The sequence below is a fragment of the Dreissena polymorpha genome, chromosome 3, assembly GCF_020536995.1.
Source record: "Dreissena polymorpha isolate Duluth1 chromosome 3, UMN_Dpol_1.0, whole genome shotgun sequence".
In the NCBI taxonomy this organism is placed as follows: Eukaryota; Metazoa; Mollusca; class Bivalvia; order Myida; family Dreissenidae; genus Dreissena; species Dreissena polymorpha.
Window position 1 is genome coordinate 22,531,459 of NC_068357.1, and position 21,355 is coordinate 22,552,813.

The 21,355-nt window shown below is 34.4% G+C and overlaps 2 protein-coding genes across 3 annotated transcripts in view; both read left to right on the forward strand.

Annotated features, from left to right (window-relative positions):
- The window catches only part of LOC127873265 (uncharacterized), a 50,494-nt gene extending 45,041 nt beyond the window's left edge, over positions 1 to 5,453 (forward strand). The window contains exon 9 of one of the 2 annotated variants that reach the window (XR_008046097.1): positions 195 to 339. Coding sequence is in view for 1 of the 2 variants with exons in the window: in XM_052417040.1 (XP_052273000.1) it covers positions 195 to 339 (145 nt within the window). In the remaining variant the exon portion in view is untranslated. Of the gene's footprint in view, positions 1 to 194 lie in introns of both variants that reach the window. The other variant, XM_052417040.1, reaches the window with a different exon arrangement.
- Positions 5,454 to 12,628: 7,175 nt separating this feature from the next.
- On the forward strand, positions 12,629 to 15,076 carry LOC127872079 (collagen alpha-3(VI) chain-like). Its single transcript, XM_052415410.1, has 3 exons — positions 12,629 to 12,751; positions 13,338 to 13,518; positions 14,040 to 15,076. Exons 1-3 carry the CDS (start codon positions 12,629 to 12,631, stop codon positions 14,330 to 14,332), a joined length of 597 nt encoding a protein of 198 aa, XP_052271370.1. The 3' UTR covers positions 14,333 to 15,076.
- The last annotated feature ends 6,279 nt before the right edge of the window (positions 15,077 to 21,355 follow it).

The following is a 21,355-nucleotide window of genomic DNA, read 5'->3' on the forward strand; positions in this document are numbered from 1 at the left end:
AATACTTGAGCCAAACTGCTTAACATGTATGTCTTTGTATCAATAATATGAACAAAGACATAACATTCTGATAGTATGTTGGAAGAATCATTTCAAAATCATTTTAAAATTCAGCATGTGAATTAATTTCACAAATACCCACACAATATGAACCCTACGAAATAAATGAACAAGGACCAAATGATGTATTACAGGTTGCATCTGCCACAGTTGAATGTGTTCTCCGGTGAATTCCTTCGCAGTGCCAAACTGGATGTTTTCCACTGCGACGATATCGACGACATTGACAGTCCAACTAAGAAGCAAGAGGACAACTATTCTGACGAGGATCCCCTTTGAAATACTCACAAAACACATTGCCAGTCACTTGATTGTATCTCTGCCTGTTTGATATTGTTTCATTACTGTTGACAGACATTTTTTGACACTCTCATGTTAGTTCATGATGCAAAAGTTGTAATTCACATTTGTAATAGTTTGCCATCAACAGATTCATTTATAAATGAAAAAACATAGGGTCAAAAGTGTATTTGAGAAGGTGACTTAGCAAATAAAATGTGCCTGATTCTTTGATATTAACTAAATGCTTATTTTTTTTTGTATTCTTACAAATGATACTGTTACAGTAATACTTTCAGAACAGATTTTCCTAGCAGAGGAACTTGTTTATTTGAGTTACTCTCTGGGAATATTGGGCTTCATGCGTTTGCTTAAAGTGTCCTTCTAGATTAGGGACACACTTTCTGCCTTGAATGGATTTTTTTAAAGAGACTTTTCTTTAACAAAAAGTTTTATAAAAGCGAATAGTATGGTCCCTGTTTACTTATTGCACACTGATGACAATCAATGCATGAAGCCCGGTATTTGCCAGAGCGTGGTTTATTTTTCATAATCAATTTCTAAAATTAGTTATGTAAAAAGCTCTGTGTCAGGTGAATTTGTCTCAGCTGAAGGACACTTTCTGGTTAATATATAGTAATACTCTTGTTTATTGTTAACTGTATTGAGGTATTCAAAATAAAGAATAGGTCAAAATAAACCAAAACATGGGGTAGTGAGCAAGTTCTGTCCTTTATGCACTTAAAATTATTTGGGTCATCTTTTGTGCCTGTGGAAAATTATATATGCAAAGTAAACTAATGTGTATTAAAGTAACTTTGTGTAAATTATGGCATTAACAGATATTAATTTAGATTTAAGAGGTGTTACAAACAAACATTACCTTATTTTTTGTAAAATGAATGCATTTTTAACCAGGTTTTCCGAAGGAAAAAACTGGTTATTAGATTGGCGAATGCGGGCGGGCTGGCTGGCTGGCTGGCTGGCGGGCTGGCGGGCGGGCGGAACAAGCTTGTCCGGGCCATAACTATGTCGTTCATTGTCAGATTTTAAAATCATTTGGCACATTTGTTCACCATCATTGGACGGTGTGTCGCGCGAAATAATTACGTCGATATCTCCAAGGTCAAGGTCACACTTTGAGTTCAAAGGTCAAAAATGGCCATAAATGAGCTTTTCCTGGCCATAACTATGTCATTCAATGTGAGATTTTAAAATCATTTGGCACATTTGTTCAACATCATGGGACGGTGTGTCGCACGAAAGAATCACGTCAATATCTCCAATGTCAAGGTCGCCACAACTAAAAATAGATTTTTTTCAAAAACAAACTTACAAAGGGGGTTAATTTTGTTTGTTCATTTCAAAAGTTCAGTTTGAGTTTTCTCCCTTTATCAGATTTTTTTTTCACAATGAAAACCTGGTTTTGTGACAATTTTGTCCCTTGTTTATTTATAATATATGGCTCCTTATTGGAGCAATATCTCTTACCAGCGTTGGTGGTTGTGTATTTGTTATATATGAGCCGCGCTCTGTGAAAAAGGGGTTTAATGCATGAGCGTTAAGTGTCATCCCAGATAAGCCTGTGCAGTTTTTTTTAGAGAGAAGATTGAGCAAATAATTATGAATACATGGCAAAGGATATATGTAGGAAATTACTAAAAGCTACAAATTCAAAAAAAGCTACATAAAACCTTGCATAATTATTCCAAAATATGTTCAAGTACCTCACTATTATAGTATGATGATGGTCTTATATTAAAGATGACAAATACATGAAATGAACGTTAACAATTGTTGGACCTAGCAAGAGTTTGTCCGAGGTACTCCTGCATCATATTTACACTTTTAGTACTGAATTTTATTTGTAATTGATAGCTCATGTGATATGTGCAATGTTTTTGAAATCATTGAATTTCAACACACATACATGTAAACATTATAGTTAAGTAATACATTTTGTAAAAGAGGGACCAATTAGGGGCTGTTACCCTGTTATGGTTCAAGGCTTTACTTTTGGTTTGTTAAAGAGTTTATTGGTATATTAGCTGTAGAAAAATAATGAATTAAAATTACATTAACTTTATTGGCAGTGCTCTGAAAAAAGGGTTAACTGTGCGTAAAATGTTGTCCCAGATTAGCCTGTGCAGTCTGCATTGGCTTAATAGGGAACTGTTTCTGCCTAAACTTGATTTTGGATAAGAGACTTGCTTTAAATAAAAAATACCATAAAAGTGGAAAGTGTCATCCCTAATTAGCTTGTGCAAACTGCATAGGCTAATCTATGACGACACTTTACTCACATACATTAGACCCCCTCACTTTACTCACATACATTAGACCCCCTCACTTTACTCACATACATTAGACCCCCTCACTTTACTCACATACATTAGACCCCCTCACTTTACTCACATACATTAGACCCCCTCACTTTACTCACATACATTAGACCCCCTCACTTTACTCACATACATTAGACCCCCTCACTTTACTCACATACATTAGACCCCCTTTTCATTTGTATTTTTACATGCACTCTCATTTAGTACTTGCACTGTTCGATACAGATGAGATTATTGTTGACAATGGGCCTGGTCATGTGTGAGTTACTGAATTTCATTGGCAAGTATTACACATTACGCATTACTAAAGAGACTGTGATTCTTCTGCTGCCACTGTGTATTGTAACACTATGGTGAACTGTGCAAATCTTTTGTATGTCTTACATTTGTCGTACATACATGTTCATGCAACTTATACCAGTCTTGTTAAGAATGTATTAATCAATGTAAAATTTGTGTCATGGCTTTTCAATTATTCAATCATTTGATTATTTAAAGAAATTGCTATTACATTTCCATAAGTTATGTTTATTTTGCAGTGTTTTAATATTCACCTTTCATTTAAAAACAAATGAAAGAATTTTTAAGAGCCACATACATTTTCTTTGCATTATAAGAAAAAAAAAATACAAAAAAAAAAAAAAAAAAATATATATATATCTAAGACCACATGAGAAGCTGATTGTGAAGGTAAGACACTGCAAATTAAAAGTAAAAATGAAATAACAGTATTCATGTGTTTGAATCATTACTAAATGTAAATGGAGAATGCAGTAATGTTCTTTAAGTTAGTAATTATGGTTGTTTTCATGTCACAGTCATCATTGTTCCATTTTGTGCTTTTGACAACCTCTTTTTGAGGTAAAAGCCAGTGTTGAATAGATAGCAGTCAAAGACACATTTAAACATGTTTATAGGGTGTCACAAAATAAATTTTCTTACAAATTTTTCAAATTTCAAAATGTTCAGTTCCAGTGATTGACAGCAATAAGTTAACATGTTAGCATGCTATTTTTAGGATGTTTGAATAATTTATTATATTAAAATCGTTAAGTATTTGAACATTCAAGTACCGGTACCTGCATTGATCACTTAGATATTCCCAAATATTGTTTGATCAATATTTGCGAAAAAATTTAAGGAGGTATCAACCTATTTGGCCAGGAAACATTACAGGGAAAATGCTAAGGATTAAACAAATTGTACAACAAAATAAAATATTATATGCATAGTGTGACTGGTCATGATTTATTCTGCCAAAATTTTAAGCTTAGGGGCGTTGAAATTACTTTAAAAATTATTTAAATGTGTAGCACTCCTAAACAAATATCATCATAACAAAAACAATGATTTAATCTGACAAATTAAACCTTGTTTGATTTTGATTACCGGGTATATTAAATGAGCCAGTCATTTAGAAAAACTAGGCTTAGGGATTTTCTGGTAAAGTATCCCAGATAAGCCTGTGCAGTCCACAGCTTGTGCAGTCATAATAGGTTAATTAGGGACAACACTGTCCGCTTTAATGGAATGTTTGAAAGCAAGTATTTTTTTATCAAAAACTTAGTCTAGGCAGACTACGCAGGCTAATCTGGGACGATACTTTATGCACATGTTTTAAGCCCGGTTTTCCCAGTGCATGCTCAAATATTAAAATTCTTGTTCCTCATGACAAGTATTCTGCTCGATAGTGCTGAGATTGTTGTTGTCTTGTCATCGTCTTGATCAGTTAGCAAACACGAATACAGCAGTGTTCAATACTTCATACATCAGTTACATTTTACACATTAGTGTGCAGAAGATACCATATCCATTTGATTTTACTTTTTATTTTCATGGGTATCAATAAAAGGTCATCTATAAACACTGAAAACAGTCAACTATGTTCAAACACTGAACAAAAGCAGAGGCATTCATGATCATGTATTAGTTAAGAATGCTGTCAGTCTTATCTATAGAGAAAATGACACCATAATAATTGCATCATAGTAAATAGCACTTAATACTCAATACACATTCATATTTCTCATACATTTATTGTCAAATAATAATAATAACAGATTTCATATTAACAATATTGTGTTTGCATCGTCAGCATTTTCCCAGCGCATAAAATGTACATACTAAGTTATTATCGTGGAGAACCATTTTTCTATTTATTTTGCATTAAGCATAATGTACCACAGCTGATGTCTGATCTCTTGTTGCTTTCTATATGTTTATTTCTTGCTCAGCATGTAGTCTTCATATCATAATCTAGTACATTATGCATTGTATGGGACAAGTTTTTACCAGTTCTTGCATGTAACTGTAGCATTGTTGATTATATACCTGATATGAAACTCCAAGCAAACAAAATGTACCCCCATACCGAAGATATCAGAAATTTTATGAATTTGTAAAGCTGTCTTTAGTGCTATATCGGTTCTAAAGAAAATGTATGTTGCATACTTGCACTTGATTCTTTTAAGTAGTTGGCCTTCATTATATACATCATTCTCTTACACTGATTCAGTTGATTATGTTAGGATATATACAATTACTTCATTATATTACTTGTTTATAATACTTGTTACATTTATTTGTTAGAATATGCCATTATTCTTTCTTTTTTTATTTGAGCCATGTTTTATTCTGATATTTTTTCTGATCATGTTTTGGTTGTTAGTTTATGTTTTTTTTGGTTAACATGTTGAACAGTCAGCTTAATTGTGCTTTAGACTTTTACAAGTCATGTTTTATTATGTAACAATAAAACACTGAAATTTACTACACATATGCCTTGTTTTTAACTCTTTCACAAAGTGCTCAAGGTGCTAGTGAGAAATTCCTAGGTCAAGTGTCTGTCTTTGTGCTGTGTGTGGTGAGGGTTGTCAACTTAAAGCTCGTTACCACTTTAGAGGCCACTTTTTCATCCATCTTGCTGAAACTTGGGCTCAATGTTAAGCTTGAAAATAACTAGGCCGAGTTATAATCTAAGTCTGAGTCCAAAAATCACCAGGTTAAATAATAGGAAAACTTAGTTACCTGTCTAGGGGCCACATTTATGACTCAATCGTGATGAAACGTGCTCTGAATGTTTATTTTGACATTTTCTGTATTGAACAAAAAGGTCACCTGGCCAATCATATAAATTTGTTACCGATTTAGACGCCATAATTACAATTCAATCTTGAAGAAATTAAGTCTGAATTTTAGTCTTGACAATATCTTGGCCAAGATTGAATCTGGGTCATGTGAGCTCAAAACTAGGTAAAATATTAGAAAAACCCTGTCACTCGAGATGTTTATTAAGCATTTATAACATGTGGACAACTCTTATTGATATTGAATATAAATGATTGACTTAGTTACTCCCTTTTGTGAGAGTATTATTCATGATATGGAGTTTACTTGTGTGTATCATTCATGTGTGATTGTTATTTGAAGTTCAATTATTTGCATGCCCCCTTTTGAAGAAGGCTGCATATTGCAGTTGCACTATTCAACTGCGCTAAATTTCCAGTCTCGGCCATAATGCTGCATTTTATTGATGGATTTTTTGCAAGTGTCCTCCATCATGAGACAATGTGGCGCTGCAGCACCTATCTTACTACCACAAAGGTGAAAGTAATACTTAGTGGTTTAATGTAAAATTAAGCCAAAAACAGCTGAAAATACATGTCTGCAATATATTGAGGAATTTTGAAATAACGGCAAAAATGTAAGCCATAATAGGTTACATGTCCCGTTTAAAACTGTCTCCCTACCTCGGGTCACATGTATGGGTCAAAGTCAAATTTGGATATAATACTGATAAAAAATTCCTTTCTCCACCATAACCTTGCCATATACTGATGGATTTTGAAATAACTCAGCAACAGCAAAAATGCCATCCTACTAATGACAAGTCAGGTGTTCAACATGACTTCCTCAAATGTCAAGGTCACACTTCAGGTTTCAAAGATAAAATTTTATAAAGATAAAACCGTAATTTTGGCGTTTATTTAGCTATTTTAAGATGATTTGCCACAAATGACAACCATATCACGTGTAACAAACCTTTTCCTACCTCAAAAGTCAATGTCTCACTTCAAAGATCAACTTTGGCTATAAAACAGCTAATTGGGAGTGACATTCATAATGGCAACCATGAGGGTGCCGCATTTGTGTTAAACTTGTCACCCTACCTCAGAGATCAGGGTCACACATAGAGGTCAAAGGTCAAATTTGGCCATATAATAGCTTGTCTAAGCTGTTATGTTTTCATTCATAATTAAATTTTAACACAACCAACCACACATGAATACCATGAAGAGACTGTGTGTGGCTTGTATCATCTGTCCCATCATCTCAAAGGTAAAGGACATACTTTAAGGTCAAAAGTCTAATTTGGCTATAAACAGCTTGTATTTGACATAAGAAGAGTTATGAGACTAAAGTTGAAAGCTCTATTGTTCTATATGTATACTTCTTATAAATTTTGTTGTGAACGGATTTTTGCATATATGGCAGTTTACAATTTCTATGTTTTTAAAGCAACCAAAATCATTTTCGAACTCGTCCAAGATATTATTAAGATGAATCTTTTGACCAATTTTCATGAAGATCGGACAATAAATGTGGCCTCTAGAATGTTAACAAGGTTTTACTATAGCCAAATATATCCATAAGGAAATAGAATACTATGTTAGTGTGATTGTGTACTTAAGTTTATCCCACTAGTGAAGAAAGACATGGCGAGGCTTGCCGAGTCTTGTAAGCCTTTCTTAGACGAGTGGGGTAAATTTAAGTACACACTCAAACTTACATAGTATTCTATTTATCCTACAAGGGATACAGAAGACGCCCATATTTTAAAGAAATAATGAAAAAATCGCTAAAATGCTGCAGTTTTACCGGGAAATAATACAACTTTTGTCGTTTGACGTGTTAATAATGACGTCATGAGCACGCGCGCTTAATATTTGTAAAAAAATGTTTTTTGCTTTTTGTGTTGCATTTTGTGTTTAAAATAAATTACATCTTCGTATCAAATTGTTAGTTTTGTTGAATCTGATTCGATTTTACTAAAAATGAATACTTTATAGTTGATTCCGAGTAATATGACCTTCCTCCACACAAGACTAGGTGTGGGATAAACATAGGTGTGGGATAAACCTTATCTGTATGGGTCCTATTATGTTCTATTAAATCATTTAGCTGTATGATAAATATATTTTCTATAATCACTCGTGAAATAACAAACGATCTAACACTGACATGAACAAATATACTCTATTTATTTTCAGTTTATCGTATACGCCCTTTCATTAATTTGAATAAACGAAACGGACTGTTTTTCGGGTAGTATGCATTTTAAATTTAAGTAATTTGGTCCGATGTTCCTCACGAAACAAATAATTTTATGTCGATATTTAAATAATAGTTCTTTCAAATTTAATTTGGGGGAAAAATGAAAAATAGAATGCATTGTATGTGCCGGGAAGGAGAAAGTTAATCCGGTTCGGCACGAAAATCAAATGGGGCCCCCTAAAGTCCCCCATTTTTCATTGTCTAAGCCTCACCGGATAACCTTTCTCCATCCCGGCACCAATCACGTATTCTCTATATGATAATGTGTCAAAACATTGTAGATAAATGGTATTGACAAAATGAACTCTGTTTCTTGTATACCTAATGATAAAATATGACATTTCTGCAGTGAAATAACAGCAGTGAAAATAAACAAATTGTTATTTTCACCGGTGAAAATAACAAATTTTCGAAACTACTTTTTATATTTTTAGATTATCATATCAAGATTTTTATGATCACGAGTGAATTAAAATCGGTATTCCACCGAATCCAACATTTTTTATGCTTTTGTTTCACCGTTTATTTAAATTGTAAAAGAGTTTAACTGGAGAATTTCGCTAGAATAGTGACGTCATTTCGTCGAAAAAATGACGTCATTTTTTGTATTGAAATGTATTGAGGCACGCCACGGGAGAAAGGGTAACCTTTCAGCGAAAGGGAAATAGCTGTTAATTATTTTTTTGAAAAGCGGGCATAAAAAAAACAGAAAATTTGTTCATGTCAGTGTAAGATCATTTGTTATTTTACTCGTGATCATAGAAAAATAATATTTTCACTCATGGCTGCGCCACTCGTGAAAATATAATTTCTATGATCACTCGTGAAATAACAAACGATCTTACACTGACATGAACAAATATCCTCTATAACTACTAATAGCCGAGCGAAATGACGGTGCGCTGTTTTTCTACAGAAATCAATGATAGAAAGATAGACGGTTCGCTGGTTTTCTAATGGAAGCATGAGAAAAGAACGATGGTGTGCTGCTTTTTTTTTTTTATAGAAATCGAAGATAGAAAAATGACGGTGCTCTGGTTTTCTATAGAAATCAATGATAGAAAGAAAGATGGTGATCTGGTTTTCTATAGAAATCAATGATAGAAAGAAAGATGGTGCTCTGGTTTTCTATAGAAATCAGTAGTAGAAAGAGAGATGGTGCACTGGTTTTCTATAGAAATCAATGATAGAAAAGAAGATGGTGATCTGGTTTTCTATAGAAATAAATGATAGATTGAAATACGGTGCTCTGGTTTTCGATAGAAATCAATGATAGAAAGAAAGATGGTTCACTTGTTTTCTATATAAATCAATAATAGAAGAAAGGTGGTGCACTAGTTTTCGATAGATATCATCGATAGAAAGAAATAGGGTGTACTGGTTTTCTATATAAATCAATGATAGAAAGAAATATGGTGCATAAGGTTTCAATAGAAATAAGTGATAGAAAGAAAGATGGTGCAATTCTTTTCTATATAAATCAATGATAGAAAGAAATACAGCGCTCTGGTTTTCTATAGAAATCAGTGATAGAAAGAAAGAGGGTGCTCTTATATAGAACTCAATGGTAGAAAGAAATATGATGCATAAGGTTTCAATAGAAATAATTCTTTTTTATATAAATCAATGATAGAAAGAAATACAGCGCTCTGGTTTTCTATAGAAATCAGTGATAGAAAGAAAGAGGGTGCTCTTATATAGAAATCAATGGTAGAAAGAAATATGATGCATAAGTTTTCAATAGAAATTAGTGATAGAAAGAAAGATGGTGCATCGTTTTTTTCTATAGAAATCAATAATAGAAAAAAGGATGGTGCAGTTGTTGTTTTTTCTATATGAATCAATGATCGAAAGAAAGACAGTGTGTTGGTTTCCTATAAAAATCGACGATAGAAAGAAAGAAGGTGCACTTGTTTTCTGTAGAACTAAACGATAGAAAGAATAAAAAGTAACTTGTTACAATGCTTATTTATTTTCATATCATTTTGTGATCATACACGTTTTCTTGCGTTGCTCACGTCAGACTATGTATTCATTCGCTTACTTTCAATACAATGTAGTGACCGTAATTACCTCTCTAGTTGCCTACACAGGTGGTTAGCGTGTGGCTATGATATAAATTAGTGAAAACATCATTTTGAATGACAAAAAATCAAATTATAACGAAATATCAACTTTTCTGAAAAACAAATTTTTCACTATCAAATATATATATAACAAGGTATCCAACTAAAAATCACCCGAAAACATGGTGCATCGCTTTGAACAGCCATAACTTCATCAATTGTGCAGCGATTTTCATGAACCCGGTCTTATTTAACGCAGAAATGAATTTCCTTTCTGGAAATGTACATATCTTAAAATATTTCTACAGATACTGGGTCAATTTTTACTAATTAATATCATAGCCCACACCATTGTGTCACACCGGTCTTACTGACAATATGTGACAATAACGTAGTGGCGTCACCATCTATGTATAGAATGTAGCCCACACCGTTCAATCGACTAACGCAACGTCTGTGGTTCATCCATCGGCTGAGCTAGTAGATACATGTCGGTTAAAAGCGGAGTGTAAGTATTTCCCTATTTTTTATATTTTACGTATCGAATTGAGCAGGTTTGAGTGTGTTCTTTGAGAGCGTAAGTAAGAAGGACTTTGGGAATTGAATCCCTACCTTCCTAGCTGCTTACTTTTAAAGAAATCAGTTAGAATGTGGTCAAAAATCAAACAAAATTCACCACTCTCTCAGTCAAACTCTATTTACACAGTATTTAGACCAAAGATACATATGAACAACATTTTATTGAAATCTTTACTCATTTGTCTTCGGTTATTCCAAATTACAGCATCCCACATGAACACACAACATTTTTATTAACGTTTAAATTGGAGTGGGGTTTTCCGTTCACAACAAGCTGTATGATTATATTACCGTTTACAACAAACGATATGATTATATTTGCGTTCACAACAAGCTATACGATTATATTTTCAGATTCACTAGCTGCTATGGACGCTGAAGAGCAAGCTGTTATTGATACGGCAATAGCGGAAGAACCTCTGAGTGGCTCTTTTGTTGAAGTCGAAATTCCGGGCGACGAACCTTTCACATGTGGAATTTGTGACCGTTCATATTCCAGGACAGATACACTGAACCGACATGTGAAAGTCCACGATTCTTCGCAGCATCCATGTACAAAATGTTACAAATTCTTTCCATCAGTAGTTGCACTCACCGTGTAAATGACTTGTTTCAATAATGTCAAAGTATGAATTATTTAAAAAGAAATCCACTCACCCATCCCATTTTATTTCAAAATACGAATGAAAATCTTAAAACTGTTTTTGTGATCAATATATCTGATAGTTCTATCGAATATGGTCAAGGAGTAACGTCCACATCTCATCATGCCATTTTCAATTGCCTCAGCCGATGGCATGAGCACAATTTTATTTTCGTAGCCGTTGGCATGACCATCTAATAAGTAGCCACGACCGTTGTCTTGAGCCGCTTTTCAAACGCCACTCGAATTTAAACGTTGATAAAATGTTATGTGTTCATGTGGGATGCTGTAATTTGGAATAACCGAAGACAAATGATTAAAGATTTCAATAAAATGTTGTTCATATTTATCTTTGGTCTAAATCCTGTGTAATTAGAGTTTGACTGAGAGAGTGGTGTTCGGAGGATTACGTTCACAAAGTTCTTCTTACTTAGGCTCTAAAAGAACACACTCAAACCTGCTCAATTCAATACGTAAAATATAAAGAATAAGGAAATACTTACACTCTGCTTTTAACCGACATGTATCTACTAGCTCAGCCGATTTTGCGTTAGTCGATTGAACGTTGTGTAGCCACAGGCTAACCACCTGTGGTTGCCTACGCGCATTTTTTCACGCATTTGTGAACACACCACTTCCACACGTTGCGATTGGACAATGCAGTTTACCAATCCATACTGCTATATATACTTAACTGTCCGTGTGCATATATATAAACGACGTGTCCGTATCATATATTGCAAAATTGTTTGAATGACACGTTAAAATACATCATTGTGGACATATAATTGTGAACAGTCGACAATGCCGTTGCAGATCAAATCAGTTTTAATATTTGTTTTTGTGTTATACATAAGTTTTCTGTCAAGGGCAGTCTCCTTTCCTGGGCCAAATGATACACGCGTTGATGCAGGTGAGTTTTTTTGCAATGGTGATGTATTTTTATTGTACGTTTAGAGTAGAGGGGCGTTTTGGCGTCTAAATAAATTAAGCATTATATTCAACATAACACAATATTTTCACGCGTATTTATTATATGTTTATATGTCACCTTGAGCGTTATTTTTTATATCAATATATTAATTAATTGTTTTTATGTTACAAATGAAACAGTCATAATGGTAACGGTCTCTCTGATATGTCTGCCTATTTATCTGTCTAGCAAGACGTACGTCCTTTTGTATTGTATGCCAATAAAATTTTATATAGGAGATCATTTATCTCAATTATACATGGGAATCTAGTTGTCTTATCAACAAGTACCAAGACATAGTCAATCATATCGAAAATATTTCGTTTGTGAACAACACTGCTAAATAAAAATGGTTCTTTATGTGATCAAGGTCCGCTTCCAGAACCGGTCAGTGCGACTAATAGAAGAGTCTCCATGGCAACGGTCCGTGACCTCCTGGTTGTTGTGGACTCCTCTAGCGGCATTCATCCTGGTATGTTTAGCATCATGAAGACACAGCTGTCGAGATTGGTCAAAATGCTCTGCCTTATTCCAAACCCATTTGATGTGAGTTTGTGTGTTTGATGTTACAATTACATGGACTATAGCAGTTTGATGTAATGACAAAGAAAATAAAATATATTCGGCAATTATCGGTCGGACAAAGAGACGATTTGAAACCGAATGTTGTCGGTTGTTTTAAGTTATGTGGTTATCTGTATCGTTGTTTTGCTTAAAGTAAACCTTTGACACACAAGGCCTCGGAAGTGGTCCTTTTATTGCCTATTTATTTACAATGAACTATTACATTGACTCAATATTGCCTTTTGTTTTGTAGACATTATACAAGTCTAGTGTAAAAAGTTCTTATCAAATTTATTTTTGAACACTTTTTACGGTCAATTAAACTTATTCCAAATTTAGAAATTTATTTGTTGTCTTTCATGCATGTTAACATTTAAATGTAAAAATAATTTGAACATAAATTTACTTGCTACTACCTTTGTGACCTTTGATTTTACGTAGATGTATATAAATTTTACGGCTCTAAACTACTCTATTAATGTTTCCATATTTAGAGATATCATCGAATGGCCCTTCTACAGTTTTCTAACACAGTGAGAGTGGTCTTCGATTTTAATGACAAACCCAGCACAGATCTCGTGCGCCAGGGCATACAATCGATGTCGCACATGGGTGGAGACAGATGTATAGGCAACGCCTTAGAGTATGCACGTGGCATGTTCACAGCAGCCAAAGGTTTACTTGTTTTTGCGGAATTTTGAAAACTGAAAAAAAGCTGTTGAGCAATATGCACTCAAGTTATGATACGTATGTGAGAAAACAATGACCTGCATGAATATACGGAACATATGTTAAAGATGCTGTTGTGCAATGTCTTAATGTTTTTTTTAGTTTTTTTTTAAATATGCGTCGTATTCTGAGTTTATCGTAAGATGTGTAATGAAACGGGCCCCTAAACTTGAAAGAAAAGACTGAGTCGCTGACATGTTCAAATGTATGATCATTATGTGGCGTCATGATCGTATGCACGGTTTACCTGAACTTGCATGAAATAAAGGGTACATCGGTGTATTTTAATAAGGTTATTATAGGATTTCGTGAATATATTCACTTTTTAATAAAAATCTGCCGAACAGCAAATTTATGTAACAACTATTGTTTTGAGGATTTGATAGCATGTGCAGATTTTATGAAATATTTAATTCAATGTTTTATAGGAAAGATGTCTAATCCAGATATATTTCAATGTCGTATAGGAATGAGGTCTGATCCCAACGTCATACATGAAGTTCTTCTGTTAACCTCTGGCCCATCAAACTGTGGTTCCAGCCTCTATGCCGCCACAAGACGCCTGTACCAGATGGCCAATGTTTATGTCCTTGGAGTGGGTGCTCTGAGACCGTCTGATGTCCTACAGCTTAACCAAATTGGAAACATGCCTACAAACCGTCACATATTCGGCATTGATGGCTTCAACACGCTTTCCGGGTTGGTGGAAGAACTCGAAGCGCAGTCAGCGGCCGTTCCGTGTGTGCCGTTTGACATCTAATAATCCAGAACGATTTTCTCACTGTTCGAGAAAATGATATTCATGCACATATGTTTACATATTGACGCCCAAACAACTGCTTTGATTGTGGTTTAGATTGTGAAATTAATAACTTAAATTGCATATGGTTAGCGTTACATGTTTCTACTACTATAAGTAGAAACATATCAAAATATATACATTATGATGAAGGATTCAATGCCCGAAATAAAGTCATATGATATGACGTCAGTACAATATACATAACATATAACAGTATAGCATAGCATTAATTTGAGTTGGAGCTATGTTCTGTTTTTCGTCTAACTAAAAACAAATTTCGTCGATTGGTTGCTATAGTACTTTTACTACCATTTTTACTTTTGGGGGAAAACGCTTTTTAATATATTTTCTCACTTATTTATGAATATATGTCAACAAAATTATACCACAGTTTTCACCAGAGAACGAAGTATATGAATAATTATACTCAAATATCTTGCTTAAATTAATAAATGTACATTTTTATATACAATTTTGCGTTAGGGGATAGAGCAGTTTCGTTAATGCCGACCTGCATTTTTGGGACATAGAGCAATTTACCGGTTTCAGATATAGACATAGATCATATAAAATGTTAATTGGGAGAGGAACAAGATAATGTTGTAAAAACTTAAGTTCTGATCCTCTTGCATGTTTTATACAAACACATATGTTTAAACTGTATTTTTTCTGTTTTATTAGTAAAATAAAACTATGCGTGTATGTTGTTTTATTCATGTTGTTACCAACATTATTAATATTTTCAGTCACAGTTACCGTGGTCGATAACTTAGTACTGAATGTTAGGTCTAATTGGATAACTAGTTCAAAATCATTATCTTTTGTCAGCAACTTACAACGGTTCTACATAAAACAATAATATAATTTATTGAGAGTGATGTTTGTGACGATAATAATTTTGGTTATGTTGATGGCGATAGCAGATATTATGGCTGATGTTTTACGAGTGGTGTTTGTGATGATAGTATTTACAGAGTGTAATGCTGGTGACAGACTTAATTACTGAGGGGATGTTGGTGACGATAAAAGTTATTGAGGGTGATGGTGACGGAGGTGATTTTGATGAGTGATGCTGGTGATGTTTAATGTAATGTAAGGTGATGTAGGGAATCGTAAATTTAATTGTAATTGTAAGTGATGGTGACAGACTGATATAATAATTAAGAGTAGTGTTGGTGACGATATTAGTTATTGAAAGTGATGATGTGATGAGTATGATGGTAGTTATTTAGGGTGATTTTGGAGACGACAGTAGTTATTGAAGGTGGTGTTGTGACGATAGTATGTTTGATGATGCTGGTTTTTAATGTAATTGAGGGTGATGCAAGCGATGGTAAATATAATAGAGGACAAGGTTGACGACGGCAAATGAAATTGAGGGTGATGTTGACGACGGCAAATGAAATTGAGGGTGATGTTGACGACTGCAAATGAAATTGAGGGTGATGTTGACGACGGCAGGTGACATTGAGGGTGATTATGGCGACGGCAAATAAAATTGAGGGTGATGTTGGTAAATGTAATTGACGGCCTTGCTTGGTGACGACAGCACTAGCGATTGTTTTTCCATATTAATTAAGTACCTATATAAGGCACCTCCCAAATCACAAAAAGCGACAAATTGCCCCCGATTCCTAACTGACAAATTCCAGAAATGAGGAAACTTGCGCCGTTAATAGCCCTCAATTCGAACATTTCTTGATGTATGCTAGCTACAAAATGGTCTTAAATATGATGTGGAACATAGGCAAGTGTGAACATTGTGTCTGCTTTCTCAAGAATTGCAATTATTCATGTTACACAAGAGCTTATATTAATTACTTTTAAAGAATACTAAGGAATTTATTTTATATATTTTTTTTTTTTCAAATTTCTAGATCAACACACGAATATTCCCAACTGACAGAATTTACGCGCAAAAATCCCCAATTTGTTCGGCAGCTTGTACTTTCCCCCCAAAAAACGAAGAAAAAAAACGCTTGATAGTAGTTACGGGGAATAATGTTAAGGAAGACAGTAGTTAAGGCGAGTGATGGTGAAGAATGATTATGATGACGACAGTACTGTAGTAATGGACGGTAATGGTGATGATGAACGTAGATATGGACGGCGTGATGGCAACGACAGGTGTAAAGAACGACGATGTTATGTATGCAGTAGCAGCAGCAGCGGTAGCAGTAGTAGCAGTAGTAGTAGTATCATTATTATTTTTATTTATTTATTTTATGTAAATATAATGTTATTCTAGGTATTGCGTAAGTAGCTTAGTAAAATGGCACCCTGGTACGGCGTAAGCGAGACAAATACTAACCGGTGTTCAAGGTTCGTACATTTCTAATACTTATTATCTTTATGCGGATGATGATCTACTGTTATTCATGTTACCTCCGTATTAAGCGTGTAGATGTTATTTGTTTACGCAAGTGACTCATTGTTTTCGAGTAACGCGTCCACTGTATGTGCATTATTTGGCCATATATATTATAAAGTTTTCTTAGCATGCAAAGTAACGTTGCATGAAAGGCTGTTTTGAACTTCGAATTATCAACTATATGCGAAATAAAATGCATTCTATTTTGAATATCACATATGCCGTTTTTGTGATAAATCTGAAAAAAAATTCGTCAAACGTATCAATCGCGCCATGATACACTTAATTTATGGTAACTTAATCGAATATTAAACTATTCGATCAAATGAATCAATTGAGTCAAGATACAACAATGTATTAATGGTAACTTTCAATGAATACGATATGTTTAAACGAATAACAGTTTAAGCATACGACAACGAAATAAAGTGTCAAGACGGGCACTCATTTTCATTTTCCATTTCAATTGCCCTTAACATTAAAAGGGTATATCGACGGTATTTTTCTATATCAAGGCAAATATTCATAAATAGAACAAAATCCATGTTATGGACGTAAAATCTTTAGTAAAAATAATGGTGAAATCATTAAAAAACAAAAACAATCTTTAAAAAGATAACCGGCGTGTAACTTTATGTACCACTTATCGTAAACACTTTCTGTTATAAATAACATTGTGAGGGTTATTTTACGTTCCAGAAAATGATATGCAAAACATGACGGGGTCATATATAATACCATACTATACATTATATTTTATAGTTCAACGTTCTTAATATAATGTATACGCATGTGATTATACGTGCCCTTAAGCATGAACAAATTATTTTCCCCGTTGGTATTTTAAGAATATTTACGCATGTTTATTGATCAAATATGATAATGTTTCATTTTGATTTACTAATGTAATTATAACGTTTTCATACTCACAATGACTAGATTATGCTTTCCTATTTATAGATCTGTAGCAGGTGATTACCTAATTATTGATCTTACAAGGCCGAGCAACATGTCTTTGCAAACAGAGCTGTTGGAAATTGTGAGTACGTTCCACGAATCCTGTTTATTTTGCAAAGATATATGCTCGATGTTTAATTGTGAATTAGCCAATGCAATATTTGATTTTATTCATTCGGATCTACTGGCGTGATGTCCTCAACATTCAAATTGTCAGAAGGTTAAGAAAGGTAAAATGTGATGTAAGAGAGCTACGCCGAAAAAAGTTAAACCGCCATAATATATCATTTCCAACACGGTCCCATTACGGTTCGAAGCCGCGCCCTTAAAAACTCACCAGCCTCAATAAATATTTTCACCTTCATCATCGTTACAATTATTTTATCGTCAATGAGCACGCGAATAACGAGATGCTTCTTAACATTTCATTCCGAAGCCTGCGAAAAGTGTCTTGGGGACAACTTTTTATCATGTTTCAAGTTTTAAAATACATATTTTGCAGAATAATTTAAACAACAATATTTGTAATAAGTTTTTAATGCATGCATTGATTTCAGAAAATAAAATACCGTTATAGCCGTCGATATGCCCCTTTCATTATCCAACTTTCCATGAAACTGATTTCAAATCGGTGATAACTGTTTTTACAATGTGTGTATTTGGTTGAAATCGGATTGTCACGTTTTGAATTCTCCGTTGGTTTTCCCTTCCACATAAGTCTTTGTCATTTTTATAACTATTTGTTCTAAAAAAAAAGTATTTTCCTGGTTTGTGTGTGTGTTTAAACATGGATTTTCAGACTTTTTTCTTCGATTTCTCTTTATATTATTAATGCTAGGCACATAATGCGTTGGGGAGTGTTGTTCTATGAAAGATCTTTGCAGTGTTTGTTCTATTTATGATAAAGTGAATACTTAACAAATGACCAATTGAGGATTTCAATCGAGAATTAAGTTAACCAATAAGATATTTAGTTGAGTGGTAAACAGAATCGAATGGTTGCAAACTCTCAAACAGTTCTCTTTGTCATACAAACATAGATTAACAAACATTCGAGCAATATATTTCTGTCTCCTTGTTGATCGCTTTACCTGACTTCCTGCATGTCTAAATCATAAGTTATTTTTTTTAACTCGGTCATGCTACAATACGTGTATATCAGTGTTCATGAGCTCCTTCCACACTTAAGTGAACGGTACGACGGCATAGAGGTGAAATGCACTCCTCTTTTTTTAAATTGCACGCCTCTTTTTTTAAATGCACACCTCCACATACTAACGCGAGGAAACGACTTACTAACGCGTGGGAACGAGTAAGCTAAGTCGAGTTTAGATACCACTATCTCGATGTGTATCCCCCCGTGGTCCATTCGAAAGTAGTCCATATTTACCAAAGAGTGCCCTTTCTCTGCCGGTATTTAGACCATTAATTAGCGTTAGATATAGTTTTGATGGGTTTTTTCTCAGATCCTACGTCTATATGCAATTTTTGGTGCATATTCTGAGCGACAAACTTGAAATGTTTCTTTTAAGTGTGTGTTTTCTGAGAATGGGGGCTTTTGTCGAAATATGAATGTCGAACGTCAGTCTTTCACTGGTGCCCGTATTGAAGGGAGATGCATGTTCTTAGAAGTAAGATAACATATCATTTTTATTGCAATTGTCGACAGTGGAGAGAATGATCTTTAAACCGATACATATTTGCATAATCCAAAATAACAAAAATGCTTGAAAAAAGCCTTTGCTGTTTTATAATGGGACCCTATGGAAATTGGAATTGGTGGTATATAACCTCGAGGATTGAGATTGAAAAGAGAGAAGTGCAAAAATAAATAAAGAGGAGTGTAATGAAAAAAGTGAGCGGTGCTGTAAATAAAGAAGGGTCGCATTAAGTAAAAGAGGAGATATTTTTCTATCTCGTTCCCTCGTCTTAGCTAACTCGTTCCCACCCGTCCGTAAGTCGTTCCCTCGAGTAAGTATGTCGTGGGAACGAGATAGAAAAAAGGAGTGCATTTGAAAAAAAGAGGAGTGCAATTAAAAAAAAGAGGCGTGCATGTCACCTTTAGGCCACCGTAGAACGGGGTCATTTTACATACAGAAGTTGATGGTCAACGTCTAAACACTTTACTTTTACGCCGATTGTCATCCGTAACAGGCGAAATGGCAGAGTTGTCGTGCGTCCCTCACCATACAATGTGAATGTAATGTAACTGGTGTGCAATACGCAATTCTGGTAATTACTTAAGATGCATTTTAACGCCCGACTCATAACATGAGTATATGTCTTTTTAATTAACCACATATAATACATGCTTAACATTTGTATAGACACGTCTAGTAATAAATGTAGTTTTCTTATCCGCCTTTTTCCTTTACAGTGCACAGCTACGTAGGCCTACTGTTTTGGTGAATGAATAACTGCCGATGAGTGGGTATGTAATACGTATTATTCTGTTGAATGAAAATATGTCCATGAAAGGATAAGTATTGTTTTGATGTATGATAGTATGCCATTTGTCAATGCATATACAAGTATAGTATCTAAGCATTGTTTTCGTCCACGATTATATGTCATATGTTAATGCGTGGCTTAGCATTGTTTTGGTTTATGGAAAGGTGTTATAATTATGTTAATTCATGGCTATGTAATGTTTTGGTGTATGGTATTGTGCTTAAGAAATAATATTTTTCTATCATGGTTTGCGGTCAAATAACCCACAGTAAGGAGTATAGATGCGAAGGAATTAAATCACGAGTGCGAAGCACGAGTGATTTGATAACACGTATCTATACTCCTCATCGTGGGTTTTTCGACAACAAAACATCATAGAAAAATATAATTTCGATTCTAACACGATTCTGATTGATTTGCTCGAAGCTCGACGTGAACTATATTTTTCAATACTCCACTATGGCAAGCGGTTCGACGCATAATCCCAAGAAACTAGGTTTCTCATGAGAACCTAGGTTCTCAGAATGAGAACCTAGGTTCTCGCTTGTAGATTGCACATGGCTTCAAGAACCCAAGTTTTCAAATGAGAACCTAGGTTTTCATGAGAACCTATGTTCTCATTTGAAAACCTAGGTTTTCATGAGAACCTAGGTTCTCATTTGAAAACCTTGGTTTTCATGAGAAACTAGGTTCTCAGAATGAGAACCTAGGTTCTCATGAAAAACCTAGTTTCTTGGGATTATGCGTCGAACTGCTTGCCATATCCGTGGTTTTCATTTGGGAACCATAGGTTCTCTGAAAACCTAGGTTCTCTGAAAAGCTAGGTTCCATGAGAACCTAGGTTCCATGAGAACCTAGGTTCTCTGAGAACCTAGGTTTTCAGAGAACCTAGGTTTTCAGAATTACGCGTCGGACGGCGTAAACTTGCTTGTTTGGAATACGGGACACATATCATTCAGGGCGCAGGATCAATGGGGTTCACATATGATTACACACGGGCTGGACAGAATGAAAACACGCCGTTAAAAACTTTTTTTTTCCAGATATCTCAAGTTATTGAAATATGTTTGCAAAGTCTTTAGCGCATAAGTTTTTCTTGCAGTGTTGCCGATATCTTACGATTGAATAATACATTATTACACATAATCAATAGAGATAAAACATGTATTTTATACCATAATGATTGCTTCCTACATGTAGGT

Coding starts and splice junctions, on each gene's coding strand:
- LOC127872079 (XM_052415410.1), top strand. CDS start 12,629: ATGGTTCTTTATGTGATCAAGGTCCGCTTCCAGAACCGGTCAGTGCGA. Junction 12,752..13,337: donor CTCTAGCGGCATTCATCCTG/GTATGTTTAGCA, acceptor TTCCATATTTAG/AGATATCATCGAATGGCCCT. Junction 13,519..14,039: donor CATGTTCACAGCAGCCAAAG/GTTTACTTGTTT, acceptor AATGTCGTATAG/GAATGAGGTCTGATCCCAAC.